General features: G+C 58.1%; 2 protein-coding genes across 3 annotated transcripts; one reads left to right on the top strand and one right to left on the bottom strand.

Annotated features, from left to right (window-relative positions):
- Window positions 1-509: 509 nt before the first annotated feature.
- Window positions 510-8,447, bottom strand: DNASE1L1 (deoxyribonuclease 1 like 1). The gene is given in 11 exon segments (XM_059049720.2): window positions 510-996; window positions 1,083-1,331; window positions 1,412-1,524; window positions 1,656-1,756; window positions 2,850-2,936; window positions 3,018-3,106; window positions 3,466-3,519; window positions 5,286-5,365; window positions 5,972-5,997; window positions 5,999-6,135; window positions 8,359-8,447. Coding segments are annotated over 11 exon segments (1,107 nt in total). The 5' UTR covers window positions 8,386-8,447; the 3' UTR covers window positions 510-852.
- TAFAZZIN (tafazzin, phospholipid-lysophospholipid transacylase) lies at window positions 7,956-15,657 on the top strand. Of its 2 annotated transcripts, none has more exons than XM_059049713.2 (10): window positions 7,956-8,420; window positions 8,588-8,716; window positions 9,747-9,792; window positions 9,956-10,041; window positions 13,516-13,596; window positions 13,713-13,754; window positions 13,982-14,044; window positions 14,190-14,242; window positions 14,619-14,696; window positions 14,820-15,657. In XM_059049713.2, exons 1-10 carry the CDS (start codon window positions 8,312-8,314, stop codon window positions 14,919-14,921), a joined length of 789 nt encoding a protein of 262 aa, XP_058905696.1. In that variant the 5' UTR covers window positions 7,956-8,311; the 3' UTR covers window positions 14,922-15,657. The 2 variants fall into 2 exon arrangements, with proteins under 2 accessions (XP_058905696.1, XP_066880052.1); XM_067023951.1 differs by having other exon boundaries at window positions 8,272-8,489; window positions 14,820-15,656.
- The last annotated feature ends 102 nt before the right edge of the window (window positions 15,658-15,759 follow it).

Genomic DNA, 15,759 nt, shown 5'->3' with positions numbered 1-15,759 from the left:
AGGGGTTCTGTGATGACACTAAGTGGGGTCATTGTCACCTTCGCCTGTATGTCCTGTCCTGTAGCCCTTTCCCCTGGGGGCTCACGTAGCCACACAGCTTTTAAGGTTACACAGTAAGTTTTTGTAGATAGTATACCTGGTTTATGTAGATACTTTGTGTGCCACCTGTAGCTTTGGTAACCAGCCTCTTCCAGGCAGTGCCCGACAGCATCCTGGGTGGTGGGGGCCAAACCGCATGGCGGTTCTGAACATGGACTTGACCAGAGGTGTCAGGGCAGCTAGCTGCGTTACAATGAACTTAAAAACATTTCCTGTTAGCCGCGCGTGCGCGTGCGTGTGCGTGTGCGTGTGTGTGTGTGTGTGTGTGTGTACGTGTGCGTGCGCGCGCCTGGGGTCTTGGTTCATATAAGTCCCACGTATGATAAAGATGATGACCCTTTACGGTGTCTGCTACACAAGTAATATTCCTGCAATCTAGCTTTCTGTTCTCAGCATGTATGGTCTTGTCATACAATAAAAATTTATTTATTTGGCTGCATCGGGGTCTTAGTTGTGACACGTGGGATCTTCACTGCGGCATGGGGCATTTTAGCTCCCGGACCCCTCCCCCAGCCCTGGAGCCGGCTTTTTGTCCTCACTCCTGACACTACCTGGGGGGAGTGCCATGGTTCCAGCCTCAGGGCCCCTTCCTTTCTCTTCCACATTCTAGTGCCAAGCACAGGCCCAAGCAAAGAACACAGCCAAAGCAAAGGCACGTACAGGACGGGCAGGGCAGGATAGAAGGGGGGCGGGGATTTGAGTCCAGAAAACAGCGCAGTCCTCACTTCCGTGGGCAGCTGGTATGCGGTGGCTTCAGGCCACCAGGCCCAGCTGGGGGGACAGGAGCGGCAGGAGCAGCAGCGACAATAACAGAGTGGCCAGGCTGAGGGGCTGGGCCCCGTGCACCGCATAGCTCAGCTCCGCCTCCACGGGGTAGTGATCGCTGATGTTGAGGGCCTGGGGGGAGGCAGTGGGCCAAAGCATCAGTATCGGGGCCCAGGGCCTTCCCGGTGAGCCCGTTCGTTCCTGCCTCACCCCTTTACCTCCTCCTCGGTGAGCCCAAAGCTCCGGGGGAAGTCGAAGGCGGCTGCGCCGCGCAGCAGACTCTGGAGATGCTCCCCGTGTAGCACTATGCGGTCGTAGGTGCAGTGGGTGCTGGCCCGCACCGTGGTATCCACGCCATCAGCGATGGCCCAGTGGAAGCCAGCCTGAGTCCGAAGGACTAGGTCATCCAGGTGCTTTTTGGTCAGCGAAGCACAGTCAGCATTGAAGTCCCCAAGCAGGATCACGTCCTGGAGAGGGAAGCAGCAGTCGGGCCTGGCCACCTGGCCGTCCTGTCCCCCTCCCTCCCATACAATTGGCCCGGCCCTACCTCGCTCTGCCAGCGCTGGGAGGCATCCAGAAACACGTGGTACAGGGCGTTCAGCTCCGTCTCTACGGCCTTCGGCGTGGTGTGCAGAGGGACCAGCACCAGGCTGGGAAGGACTGCAAGGCCCCAGGGACAGGGCTCCTGGCCACTCCTGGCCCTCCTCTGCCCAGTCCCCCCAAAGCCCCGTGGGAGCCACCAGACCCCATTCCTGCTCCCTCATAGCGGGCCACCCTTCATCCCTACCTACCCTTGCTGGGCAAAGAGAACCGGCACACAAAGGGCTCCCGGGCAAAGAGGTCATCCTGGTCGTCGTACACGTAGGAATCCAGGACCTGCGTCTTCTGTGACCTGGTGGACCACTGGTTTCAGTTTGCAAGTGCCCACATGAGACCTGGCACTCGGAGCGGGCCCTCCACCAGCAGCTCCATTTCATGTAAGCACAGCATGCCTAGCCTTTCTTTCTAGAACTTCTTTTAGATTGAGACATAATTTGCACATCGTAAAACTCACCTGTTTAAAATGCACAATTCAGTGGTGGTCAGTACTTTCACAAGGTTGTGCAACCATCATCACAATCAATTTTAGAACATTCTTACCACCCCAGAGAAACCTCGCCCACGAGCAGGTCCCGTCCCCCCCCCCCCCCGCCAGCCCCCGGCAGCCCCTGATTTGTCCTCTGTCTCTACATTCGCCTCTGCTGGACACTTCATGTGAACAGAATCCAATAATACACAGTCGTCTGTGTCTGGTTCTTTCCCTTAGCACATGTTTCAGGCCCGTCCAGGCTGCAGCCTGGCTCAGACTTCCTTCCTTCTTAGGCTGAATGATACTCCACTACACGTGGAGAGGCCGCCTTTTGTTTATCTGTTCATCAGCTGACGGACACTCGGATCATTTCCACTTTGAGTTTGTTATGCACGGTACTGTTGTATGGGCGTGTCTCTGTTCCCCCATCATTTTGGAGTGAATTCTAGACATTATGTAATTTCATCTATATAGAGGAACAGGTCTCCTTCCCTGACTGCCACCCTTGCCCTCTCAATCCGGACCCCCCCACCCCCTGCCAGGCTATCCTCCCAGGGACTTTAGGGCTGTTTCCAGAAACTGGGTCTGCCCAGGACCCATGACAGGCCCCTGGTGAGCCTCTTTCCAGAAGCTGCAAGCAGTCACTCCCAAAGAGGGAGCCAGCCTCACCCAGAGCCCCTGTGGCTTCCACAGGAGAGAGGCGGGGGGCCCCACTTCTGTGCTTGCAGAAGGAAGGCCACCTGCTGGAGGGACACATGGGCACTAAAGCTGTCCGGGGTAGAGGACAAGAAGACCCCAGGGTAGAACCACTGACGAGAAAAAGTGTGATGCGGAGGTGAGGGCCACCCTTGGGGCTATTGCTCCACCCCACACCGGGCCAGGTGTCCAGACCACCCCGGTCACCATCTGCACTCACCGGTAGATATACACGTATTTCTCCTTGTACGTGCCACGCCCCAGCAGGAGGCTGCTCAGGAAGCTGTAGGGCCCAGAGTCATCAAATCTGCCAGGAAAGGGGAACCTTGGGTCAGCGGCCCTGAGGCTCTGTGGGGCCCCTAGTTTAGACCCACAGAGCCCTCCTCACCGGTTGAGTTCTCGAAGCAGGAGCGGGATGGCACTGCCAGTAGAGTCCACCACCTCCTGCAGCACTGTGATGTCACAGCGAGCCAGGATCTGCAGGACACCAGGAAGGCCAGCCCCACTCAGTGCCAGCCACCCTGGGAGAGGGGTGGTATCCCTGGGGACCTGGCCCCAGCGAGGCCAAGAATGTCATGACACGCTGGCTGCAGGCCAAACAGAGCAGCGAGGCTAGAAGGGACCCAGGAGAAGACTGAATGCCATCTCCCCCAACACCACACCCACTTTATGGAGGAGGAGACTGAGGCCAGCGACAGGGAAGGAAGGTGCTCCATGTCTGCACACCATGTCTCCTGATGTCCCCTCTTCTCTGGCACATGCCCCTGGTCAGGTAGGGCTCGGGGCTTTGGGCCATGGTCCTTCGGGACACAGCTTCTCTGCAGTGATGAACCTACCCGAACTAAGGTGTCCAGCACAGGCTCCCTGGCCACCTTGTTGAGCGTCAGCCGCTGGGTGTTAAAAGCACAGATGTGAAAGGTCTCAGCCCCACTGGCCAGGAGGAGGAGGAGGAGCAGGAGCAGTGCATGGCCGTGTATGGGCTTCTGGAACCCTCCAGAGGAATCCAGGTTGCTACAGGTTCAGGTCCCAGTTGGGTTCAATTCTAGTTCCAGAAGGACATGGTAATATGCGACAGAGAAAGTGATGCCATCCTGCTGCTGCCCAGCACCAGCCTCCCAGAGCTGCCAGCATCACACATTTCCTGCCTTTCTTCCTTGTGGACACCTTCCGACATCAGCATGTATGGTTCAATCTCGTTCTTTTTAATTGCGGTCAAATACGCATAGCATCACGTTCACCATCTTAACCATTTTTAAGTTCAGTGGCAGGAAGCACCTTCACATTGTTCTGCAACCATCCCCACCATCCATCGCCAGAACTTTTCCATCTTCCCAAACTGAAACTCTGTCCCCATTAGACACTAACCCCCACCCCCCCTCCCCCAGCCCGTGCCCCCCTCCCCCTCCCCCAGCCTGTGCCCCCTCCCCCAGCCTGTGCCCCCTCCCCCAGCCCATCCTACTTTCTGTCTCTAGGAATCTGATGAGTCTAAGCAGCTCATACAAGTGGAGTCATACAGTATCTGTGACCGTTTGATTTCACTGATCATAATGCGCTTATTTCATCCATGTCAGAATGTCCTTCCTTTTAAATTCTAAATAACATTCCACTGTATGGAGGGACCACATTTTGTTCATCTATTCACCTATCCATGGACACTGGGTTGCTTCCACTTACTGGCTACTGTCAATAGTGCTACTGTGAACATGAGTGTACAAATCTCTCTTCAAGTTCCTGCTTTCAATCCTTTCGGTTAGATACCTAGAAGTGAAATTGCTGGAACATACGGTAATCCTATATTTAATTTTTTTGAGGAACTGCCGTACTATTTTCCACAGTCGCTGCCTCACGTTACATTCCCACCAGCAGTTCACAAGGGTTCAGCCTTAGAGTTGATTCCAACTTTTCACTGCCATTAGCAACTAGAAGGACCATGTTGGTGCATCTCTGTCTCCTCATTTGGCAGACAGTATGCTTAAGACAAACTCCCAGCAGTATAATTGTTGGATTCAAGGGCGTATGCATTTAGAATGATCTCGGGTACACCAACTCACCACACTGCAGTGTGTGATGCAGCCCCTCTCCACATGCCCTCCACCACTGGTGAGCCCTACTTGTTCATCTTACCAGCTGGAGCCCCCCTCTTCCTGAGTGTCTTTCTCAGTTTACCTTTCTCTCAGGCTCCCAGGCTTTGCCCTGTCTTTTGGGCTCAGGCCCTTGCTCAACTCCCTGTTGGGGTTGCCCTCATACAGCGATGTGTTAAGTCCCTCTACTTCTGTCTGCCTGCTTTTCTTGTTGCCCTGTCACCTTCCCCCTTGGTTTCACTTTCTGCCTGCCTGGGCTCTATGCCTGTTTCTCCCTAGCCACCTGCTCTGTCATTCATGCTAGTTTGGGCTCCCTGCCCTGGTATCTATTCTGGGATGTATGTAGGCCTTTAGGCAGCCCTGGGCTGGCAAGGGCAGGCTTGGAGGCTCTGGGGCCAGGGGCTCCCAGGTGGGCAGAGGAAAAAAAACTAGACAGTTCCTGGCCTCGGCCCAAAGTCGGTCTGGGCTCCCAACACCAGCCCTTAGCCCCAGCCCTGGGATCCCCTTCTCCTCTCGCCTTCCCTCACAGGCTGGGGGCAACTTCCTCCTTCCCTCTGGCCAGAGGGCTCCCATACCTGCGCAGACCGGGTCGTCTCCACACCACCTTCCTGTGATGTCTGCGGATCGCGACTCCCCACGGAAGCACAGCGTCTGACTGGGCAGAGACCGTAGACGAAAATATAGGAACAGGCTCTCAACTCTCCCCACCATTCCGGGCTGGTTCGGCAGCCCCACCCTTCCCGGTGGGCGGGCCCGGTCCTGGCTCCGTCCCGGAGGCCGCAGGGAGGTTGGGCAGCTGGCCTGGCGCGGATCCGGCCGCCCACTTTCCCACCAGACCCCGCCTTCCCCGCCCGGGTGGGACAGGGCGCTAGCGGAGGCGAAGGCGGGGGACGGTTTGAGCAGATGACCGAGCTGTGAGTCAGAGTTTTGCCTGTGCCCAGGGCGCGCGGCGAGGAGCTGCGGGCGCCCGAGCGCAGACTCTGTTCTGCGCTCTCCCAGGCCCGGCGCTCAGCCCCCGTCCCCGGCCGCCTGCAGGAAGGATACAGTGGGGAAGACTCCAGAGCTGGAGCGCGTGCCCGACAGAGGGAAGCCCCGCGGCGAGCCTGGGCACCCCCGAGGACAAGAGTCTTCTCTCCAAGTCCTCGGGCCGGGCCCGGTGTGGCTGCGCACTCCTGAGCGCTCTGAATACCCAAAGCGAGCGACAGTCGGCGCAGGAACTGGCCATGGTGGTGGAAGCCGAGGGCGGACTAAAAAACTGTACCTGAGAGATTAGAGCGCTGGCAGCTCTGCCCCGTGGGGGTCCTGCACTGTCGCCGCTGGGACAAGTGGGGGACTCAGGCGGTGTCTGCGGGCGGGCGATGGGTCCTTACTAGGTGGTTGTAGTGCGGTCTTCGGGGCAATGTCCCCGTTGGCAGGACCTACGTGCTAATGGATTGGGGGTGGTGATGAGCCCAAGACTGGGATTTTTTTTTTTTCCGCGTCTCCCTGGATCTTAGTTCCGGACCAGGGATTGAACCCAGGCCCTCGGCAGTGAGAGCACTGAGTCCTAACCACCGGACCGCCAGGGAATTCCCGGGAAAAATATTTTTTAATCAATAAAATTATACTTTGCTTTAAAAATAAAAAACAGACTGCTTAACGACTACAGGGCTTTCTTTTTGGGGTGATGAACACGTTTGCACCTAGTTAGAGGTGGTGGTTGACAACACTGTGGGTGTACTAAACGATATAAAATACTGTAATATATATAGTATTTCTTATCGTATGTTATATGCTGCTATATATTACATATTGCATCACGTTACATTATATTACATACATACATTCGTGTAGTACAGTTCTGTAGTACTGTGATTATATAAAGTTGTAGGGCTTCCCTAGTGGCGCAGTGGTTGAGAGTCCGCCTGCCAATGCAGGGGACACGGGTTCGAGCCCTGGTCCGGGAAGATCCCACATGCCGCGGAGCAACTAAGCCCGTGCGCCACAACTACTGAGCCTGCGCTCTAGAGCCCGCGAGCCACAACTACTGGAGCCCGCGTGCCACAATTACTGAAGCCCTTGTACCTAGAGGCCGCGCTCCACAACAAAAGAAGCCACCTCAGTGAGAAGCCCACGCACCGCAACGGAAGAGTAGCCCCTGCTCCACGCAACTAGAGAAAGCCCACGCGCAGCAACGAAGACCCAATGCAGCCAAAAATAAATTCATTAATTTTAAAAATTAAATAAATTGTATGTAGCTAATTATGTAAAATTACATAATGTAACATATACAATACATAACATTACATATTTTACACACATAAAATAATGTATGTAATATACAATGCTATAAAATGGTTAATTCCATGTTATATGAAATTAAAGAAAACAAAGGGGAAAAAAAACCAAAGTAAAAGTGCTCCAGCAGCCCCGATCTTGCTCCGGACGCGCTGGCCCAGCGGCCATGGCTCACAGGCCCAGCCGCTCCGCGGCATGTGGGATCTTCCCAGACCAGGGCACAAACCCGTGTCCCCTGCATCGGCAGGCGGACTCTCAACCACTGCGCCACCAGGGAAGCCCCTTTTTTTAAAAAAATAAATGTATTTTATTTATTTATTCTTGGCTTCATTGGGTCTTCGTTGCTGCGTGCAATGCACGATTTTCTCATTGCAGTGGCTTCTCTTGTTACGGAGCATGGGCTCTAGGCTCGCGGGTAGCACGTGGGCTTAGCTGCGCCGCAGCATGTGGGATCTTCCCTGACCAGGGCTCAAACCCGTGTCCCCAACAATGGCAAGCAAACTCTTAACCACTGCACCACCAGGGAAACCCGCCCCGATGTCGCGTGGTGTCAGGTAATCGTGCTGTGCAGCCCATGTTACTCACGGAGACTACTGGGGAGGAACTAATGAGACAAAACGGACCTGCAGGGCTTCCCTGGTGGCGCAGTGGTTGAGAGTCCGCCTGCCGATGCAGGGGACGCCAGTTCGTATACCCCGGTCCGGGAAGATCCCACATGCCGCGGAGCGGCTGGGCCCGTGAGTCATGGCCGCTGAGCCTGCGCGTCCGTCCGGAGCCTGTGCTCCGCAACGGGAGAGGCCACAACAGCGAGAGGCCCGCGTACCGCACACACACAAAAAACAAACAACAACAACAAAAAACAAAAAACAAAAAACAAACTGCAGGACTGCTCCGGAGCGGGGCGGGGCCACGCGGCTCGCGGGCCCGCCCCCGCTGCCGTCAAGCGGCCCGAGCGCGTTTTGCGACAGATGGCGGTAGAGCCCGGTGCCGTCGCAGGCTCGCTTTCCGGCGGGTGCGGGGGCCTCGCGGATTCTGCCCCCGTACGCGCTAGGTCCTCAGTGCGCACCCCGTCTCCTGGCTCCAGGGCGGCTAGCGTGTGGCGAGAGATCGGGGCCGGGCCCGGTTCTGGCCTGACCCACTAGGTGACCTTGGTCGAGTCCCCTGTCGCGCCGAGCCGCGGCGCCCGTCTCTGGCACGGGCCTGTTAGGGACCCATCCCCCGAGCGGTTGAGGACACAGACCTGGAGTAGCCCCGCAGCCTGCCCCAGGGCAGGGGGAGCGCCGGGCCGCCGGCGGCGGGGGGGGGGAAGCTCGGTCGGGGGGAGATGCCCCTACATGTGAAATGGCCGTTTCCCGCGGTGCCGCCGCTCACCTGGACCCTGGCCAGCAGCGTCGTCATGGGCTTGGTGGGCACCTACAGCTGCTTCTGGACCAGTGAGTGGACCCAAAGCCGAGGCAGGGTTGGCCACGGGTGCCCACGCCCAACCAGAGTTGGGGTTCGGGGTTGGGGGCCCTGGCAGGGGCTGGCTTGGCCGGGGGGGGGGAGCCCTGGGCTCCCTGGAAAGGAGGCCAAGATCCTGACCCTTCCGCTCTCCCTCCAGAGTACATGAACTACCTCACCGTCCACAACAAGGAGGTGCTGTACGAGCTCATCGAGAACCGAGGCCCAGCCACACCCCTCATCACGGTGTCCAATCACCAGTCCTGCATGGATGACCCTCACCTCTGGGGTACACGGGCCAGTGTGCTTGGTTTGGGGAAGCAAGGAGGGAACCTGGGACAGGGCCAAACACAAGCAGAACAAACTCACTCCTCACGGGCTGCTTTGCGTAGCTCTGGCACTCCTGTTTCTGGGATGTCCTGCCCCAGGGATGAAAGTTTGATTTGTGGCCACTTCAGCATCCTCCTAGGGAGTGTAATTTGGAGAGGGCCTCAGATATTTGGAGGGAATGGCCCGCAGGGCGAGGTCTGACAGCTTCTTTACTCTGATGTATCAGGCCCAATGTGTCAGACCCCCGCATTCTCTAAACTGTTGATGGTTCCAAAAAGCCTTGGGAACAAATCTGAGGACCACAGAGTGTCCTGTCAAGGAAACTCTGGGCTAGGGACTGGAAGACCTGTGTCCTGTTTCCAGGTTTGCCCCAGGCTGGGTTTGTAGCCTTCCACCAGCCCCATTTGGGAGCCTGCTGCCCCACCTAGAAGTTCCTGCTCTGCTGACTTCACGGAGGGGGGGGCCTTGGCTCCAGTAACCCAGATGGCTGGGTACAGGGGTGCCCGGGACTCCTACTGCTGAACTCAGGAGGTTATAGACTAGGAGGCAGAGCTCGTGGGGAGCCATTTGGTCAAATCAGAGCCTTTCATAGCTCTCCCTTGCTGCCAGGCAGAGAGCATGGCCTGCAGGGTGCCACAGGCAGATTCCAGGAGACCAGGAAGGAGGCTCTAGAGCCATCCAGTAATCTGGACCAGGGTGGTGGCAGTGACAATGGGGGAATGGGTAGAAGAACAGGCAGCGTCAGAATGTATCGGGGAGGTAGGCAGACCAGCTGTGGTGACTAATAAGACATAGGAGGCAGGAGAGAGGGAGGGGCCAGGGAGAACTTGGGGGTCCAGCCCAAGGGTCAGGAAGATGCCACTTTGGGCCACAGGGAAATGGTAGTGCTGCTGTCCATGTTCCTCATTCCCCGAAACAGGGTGACAGAAATCGGCGCCCCCTAGGTACAAGGTAAGCTGGGGCATGAAGTCTTTCCTCTCCTTCTCCAGGGATCCTGAAACTCCGCCACATCTGGAACCTGAAGGTGATGCGTTGGTGAGGAGCGTCCAGCAGTCCAGGCAGGGCACGGGGTGGGGCCCCGCAGGCCCTCCTGTCCCTCCATTCTGCACTGCCCACGATGTCAGGCCTCATGCTGGGGGCAGGGCAGAGAAGCAGGGTGCAGGGGAGGCCGCGCTGACCGCATCTGTCCCCACTCCAGGACCCCCGCGGCTGCAGACATCTGCTTCACCAAGGAGCTGCACTCCCACTTCTTCAGCTTGGGCAAGTGCGTGCCCGTGTGCCGAGGTGAGGTGCTTCCGGGGGCTTCTCTGGCCTCCCGTGGGGCCGGGAGACTGGGGGCCCATGCCTCTGACTTGGCAGTGCTGGGGGCAGAGGGACCCTGGTGGGACGGGCAGCCAGGGAGCCGGGGGCCACTGCCTCACTCACGTGAGGCCCAGCTCCATCCTGCGGCGGGAGGGGTGGCGGTGGCTCCTTGGAGAGCACTCCATTGCCTGCGACTGCCTGAGGATTGTGTGCCTCTGGCTCCGGTGTTAGAAGTGGACGAGGCGTTATCCCCGGTTCCTTCTCTTGAGGACGTTGCTGAGAGAGACTCACTGACGGCAGTGCTGGTGGCCTGTGCTGTGGGGTGAGGGGCGTGACGTTGAGTGATTACTCAGCACCTCTCGAGAGCTTCCGGACATAGGGCCCAATTTCATCCTTCTTCTCCAGATAAAGGGGCTCAGGGATAAAGGGGCTGGCCCAAGGTCACAGGGCAAGAGGTGGCAAAGCCAGGATTCAAGTCCAGGTTGCTTTTTCCCCTGGAGAAGCAGGATTTTTCCAGGGAGAGTATGAAAGGAAAGGCATCCTAGACACGGGAAGCATGTAGCAGACACTGGAGAGGTATGTGATAAAGGTAGACAACGTGCATTGCAGGCTGAAAGTGAAGGTTCTGGAACAATCATGTGAATAATTTGGGCTCCGCTTTCTCATCAGGGTAGTGACGGGGCTTTCGAGCGTGGTTAGAGAGAGAGCTCCCGGCTGCAGTGTGCCTGGAGGGCAGAAGCAGGGTCGAGGATTGTAGCTGGGCCTCTGGGGGTCACCACGGAGAGCAGAGACGAGACGGCTTTGGGATACGCTCTGGAGGCGGAGTGGACAGGACTTGATAGGCTGTGTGTAGGAGGGGGAGAGGAAAAGAAAACGCAAAGATGACGCTAGGTGACGTCTGGTAACCATGAGCCACTGGGAGGATGGGACTAGGGGAAGGCAGCATGGCAGTTGAGAGGAGCCTGTCACCTGAGGAGGGAACGGTCCAGAGACAGTGAGATGCGCAGCTCTGGAACTCAAAAGAACGCTTGGGAATAAAGATACCGGGAACTCAACTGCAAACAAAGTCACAAACATAGAAGTGAGATCGTAGACAGGGAGAGCACGGAGAGAGCAGGGGCCCAGGACAGCACCTCAGCACAGAAGGAGACATGAGCCACCAAGACAGCGGAGAGCAGTTGCCAGAGAGGAAAGAAGCAAAGCAGGGCCCCTCGGTACTGTGGGGGCCTCCAGTGACCCTGGAGAAGCCATTTCTCTGGACTGACGGCCACAGGAGCTTCGGGGCGGGGCGGGGGGGGCGGTAGACAGCGGGGGTGGGGGGTGGGGGGGTGGCCACTCCTCCCAGAGGTTGGGTTGTGAAGAGGAAGTAACCAAAGGGCGTTGGAGGTCAGGGAAATCTTATTTCTAGTAGATGGCAGTAAAACATGGTAAAATCCAAGAAAGTAACCTCAAATAATAAACAAGGTTCTTTCACCAAAAGCTGCAGCTCCCACCCTCCAGATCCGCAGACCTAGTTACTCCCCAGAGATAGCCACCTGGAACACTTTCTCGTTTTGCTGCTTTTGGAGGCTGTTTCGTTTCACTAGAACACAAGCAGAGGCTATGACGTCATGGCAAGTGACCGCGGCGTTGTTTATCATGCGCTGCTCGGAGAGATGGCAGCTCTGCTCACGTACCCCATCCCTGAGTCTCAGCTCCTCCTTCCTGCAACCTCAGAGGCCTTCCGTGTGCACTTCTAGTCTCATTCTTCTTTTTGACCCACATCTAAGTTTTACTGCACAATAAAAGCAGCAAGTGAAATCTTAATCCTAAGCACCTTCTGGTGAGAGAGAGTGGGCAGGGACAAGGTGTTTCTCAAACGCATGTGACGTGCAGCAAAGATCTAACAACACGTATTGAAGCAAAGTAAGTATCTGGCATATGTTGCGTCTGTGTTCCAGAAAATTCCCCTTTTCCCCCAAGCATAGGCCTTGTGATAGGACGTGAAGTGTCAGAGTGATCTTGCACGAGCTATACAAGTGAGTAGAAGTAGCATTTACAAAAGCTAAACATTATGAAGTGTTGCTCCCAAAGCACGGTATTTGTAAATTTTTTTTTTTTTTTTTTTTTGTGATACGCGGGCCTCTCACCGTTGTGGCCTCTCCCGTTGTGGAGCACAGGCTCCGGACACGCAGGCTCAGCGGCCACGGCTCACGGGCCCGGCCGCTCCGCGGCACGTGGGATCTTCCCGGACCGGGGCACGAACCCGTGACCCCTGCATCAGCAGGCGGACTCCCAACCACTGCGCCACCAGGGAAGCCCGGTATTTGTAAATTTTGATTCCAAGCTGGATGGCTCGGTTGCACCAGTGGGTTTTTGTAGAGCAGGAGCCTGCGTCCCTGCAGCCCAGCCCTGCTGGCTAATGCGAGCCCAGGCAGGGAAACTGCTGCTCTCAGCCGCAACGCTCGCCCTGAGAAACTGCAGTGGGTGACTGCTCCCTAGCTCCAGCCCCTGATGGAGCTGCTGGGCCGGGTTCCCATTTGGGTTGGGTTGAGACTCCTGGATCCCTGTCTAGCACCTTCCAAAGACTCCGCCTTGCAGAGAACAGGTTGAAAGTCCATTTCCTAGTGCATTGGCCCAAGTAGTCCTGCTGTCAGTCTGTCTGTCTCCGTCTTTGTGATGCGGCTCTCTACTCCTTACTTGATAACATAAGGATATTTACCCCACTTCTTCAACCTCCCCCCTTCTCTGTCTCTGTCCACTCTACAGACAAGGTTGACGAGTGAGGCTCTTAACTGCGCGTGGGTACAGATTGCCCCCATGTGCCTCCAAGTCAAGAGCCAGCACGCGGCGTTAGGCGTTCATGTCTCTGTGGTTGCTGACCGCCGGGCCACCTGGGTCCAGTGTCGTGGTTCTCAGGGCAACTCCAAGGCGTGTGTTGCTAGCATTGGGGGTGGCTCAACCCTGCTGTTTTCCATGCAGCAGGTTTGAGTTTTCCCCAACTCTCAGTGACACTGTTCCGTCAAATGCTCTCGCGTTCCCGAGAGGCCTGGCTGAGGGTGAGTCTAGTTTTCAGGGGGAGCCCTTCAAGGAAGGGGCCAGCAGGAGGCAGGGCCAGCAGAGGCTGGCGGCTCAGGAAGGGCTGGGGGGCCTGTGAGGAGTTGCTGCGGGAACTGGCCTGGCAGAGACCCCGGGGAAAGGGCCGCTGTCCAGAATCTGGGGCCCAAGTGAGGCTGGAAATCACGAACAGACTGGGCCAGAGGCGGCAAATGGTAGGCTCGCCCCAGGGGTGGCTCATCCTAAAGCTCCAAGAGCCCAATCAGGGAGGCAGCTGAGCAGGCCCGAGAGGGACCAGCCTTGGAAGGTGTTCGTGTGGGCTGCCCACTGGGGGGTGGGGAGCTGCTGCTTCGTGCCCAGGGAGGGCGGAGGAGGGGCCCTGGAGGACGGAGAGTGAAGTGAGGGACTGTCTCTTGGCAGGAGATGGCGTCTACCAGAAGGGAATGGATTTCATTTTGGAGAAGCTCAACCGCGGGGACTGGGTGCACATCTTCCCAGAAGGTCAGTGGGGCTGGCAGGGTCGTGACCCTCTCAAGAACATGGGTGGGACCGCCCCCCCCCCCCCCCGCCACCGCCCGGCAGCCCCCAAGCCTCACCTCCATCTTGTCTCTCAACAGGGAAGGTGAACATGAGCTCCGAGTTCCTGCGCTTCAAGTGGGGTAAGAGCCACTGGCCCTCTCCGGCTGGGCTGGACCGTGGCCGGTGGGGCAGGGGAGCGTGTTGGGGGCAGCAGGAAGGGCGGGTGCCGAGACACGGGCTTGCCTTGCAGAGGTGCTGGCCCAGGGCAGCTGCGCTTAACTGGGGGAGGGCAGGGCACGAGTGGCCCCGGCCGCAGGCTGGCCCCGAAGCTCCACTCATGCCACCGTTTCTGCTCTCCGTGGGGTAGGGATCGGACGCCTGATCGCCGAATGTCATCTCAATCCTGTCATTCTGCCGCTGTGGCACGTCGGTGAGCCAAGGCTGCGGCCCCGGGAGAGGGGCTTCACTCAGTGGTACTGGCGGGTGGCTCTCCTCTGGGTGGCAGAGAGGGGGTGCCCGGGCTGCCCTGCTCCACCCCACACCTGCTTCCCAGCCTTCTGTCTACTGTGCTACAGGAATGAACGACGTCCTTCCTAACAGCCCGCCCTACTTCCCCCGCTTTGGACAGGTGGGTAGGGCTACTGACCTTGTCTGTCTGTCTGTCTTTCTGCCATCTGCCCCGTGACTCCCACCCAGCACCACTGAGGCTGCAGCAGGGGGAACGGAGTGAAGCGAGGGGGCTTCCTGGCGCCGGGGCCGGGGCTGGGGCCGGGGCAGGCCCTGGGATTGGGACAGGACAGGATGGAAGATGAGGGCATGGACCCCGGAACTGGGATGGCCCTTGGATGGCCCTGAGCCCAGCCACCTCGTTTTAAAGAGGTTAGAGCGGACCCGAGGGAGTACTCAGCAAGGTGGGGACAGGATTTGGCCTCTGGCCCCCCAGGGTGCTGGGGCCGTGGGCACCCCCCGTTCCTGTCACCCACCGGCGGCCCGTCTCCCCACAGAAAATCACCGTGCTGATTGGGAAGCCCTTCAGTGCCCTGCCTGTGCTCGAGCGGCTCCGGGCAGAGAACAAGTCAGCTGTGAGTTCTCCCCCAGGCCATCCCACAGCTGTCCTAGCCCTTATCCCTTATGCCCTTGGCCTCCCAGGGACCCTGGGCGAAGCTCCCTGAGGGCTGCAGGCCAGCCCCAGTCCTTCCCCTCAGGTGGAGATTCGCAAAGCCCTGACGGACTTCATCCAGGAGGAATTCCAGCGCCTGAAGAGCCAGGCCGAGCAGCTCCACTACCACCTGCAGGCCGGGAGATAGGCGCCACCCCGCCCAGACCCCGCCCCGGCTTCCTCTTGGACTGGGGCGGGGGCGGGGAGGGGCGGCGAGGCCTGGGACCGAGGCGGCTCTGGACGCGGGTCCCAGCTGCCGGGCGATCGGTGCCGCCTCTGGGTTCTGGCCCTGCGCGAAGCTGGGCTGGGGGACGGACTGATGCTTTGAGCTCAGATGCGGTTTTTCAGACAGATTTGTTCAGAACCCTTAACGGGTGCCCTCTCCTAGTTGGTGAGCATTCCAGCTCCTCTGGGGTTCTTCAGCTGAAAGAAGGGTCTCAGCTGCCCCTCCCACTTGGCCACGCAGGGAGGAAGACATTTAGGCCGGGGCCTCCTTCCTTCTTGCCTTCAGGGTGTTCTCTCCCGGGAGTGGGGGGTGCACCACAGGGACGGTTGTTGAAGCGGGGCGGTGGCCAGGCCTGGCTTCTGCGGTGGCGCCTGCCCTGATGAGGAGCTGCGCACCACTTCCTCAGGGATGGCCGTCAGCCACAGGTATGGGACCCTCGGGCAGGGCCCAGCCCTGGGCTGCAGGTAGAAGAGCTGCCCTTTTCCAGAAGCAGAGCCCAGCCAAATGGGGCCTGCAGCAAGGGCCCAAGACCCAGCCCCTTGCCCCCATGCTGGGGCCTACCGACTTCTCTTTCCACCTCCCTGGCATCACTTGAATCCCCTGGGGCCTGGGTTTTCATGTTTTATAAACAATAAAGCATCTGTGTTGTGCTCTTTTACATCTGGCCTCTCTGTAGGGGTGGGAGTGGGAGGTGGCCCTCCGGACAGGAAGGCTGGACCTTAGAGCTCTGGGCACATCAAGAGCACCTGGCCAGGTGGGC

The sequence above is a fragment of the Kogia breviceps genome, chromosome X, assembly GCF_026419965.1.
Source record: "Kogia breviceps isolate mKogBre1 chromosome X, mKogBre1 haplotype 1, whole genome shotgun sequence".
Taxonomy (NCBI): Eukaryota; Metazoa; Chordata; class Mammalia; order Artiodactyla; family Physeteridae; genus Kogia; species Kogia breviceps.
The sequence above is the reverse complement of the archived record's forward strand: the minus strand, read 5'-3'. Positions and strand labels throughout refer to the sequence as shown.

Bases quoted from the DNA above. Each gene is read 5' to 3' on its own strand.
- TAFAZZIN (XM_067023951.1), top strand. From the start codon at position 8,312: ATGCCCCTACATGTGAAATGGCCGTTTCCCGCGGTGCCGCCGCTCACC. The intron at 8,717-9,746 runs GTACACGGGCCA...CTCCTTCTCCAG, and splicing joins GGATGACCCTCACCTCTGGG to GGATCCTGAAACTCCGCCAC. The intron at 14,697-14,819 runs GTGAGTTCTCCC...CCTTCCCCTCAG, and splicing joins GGGCAGAGAACAAGTCAGCT to GTGGAGATTCGCAAAGCCCT.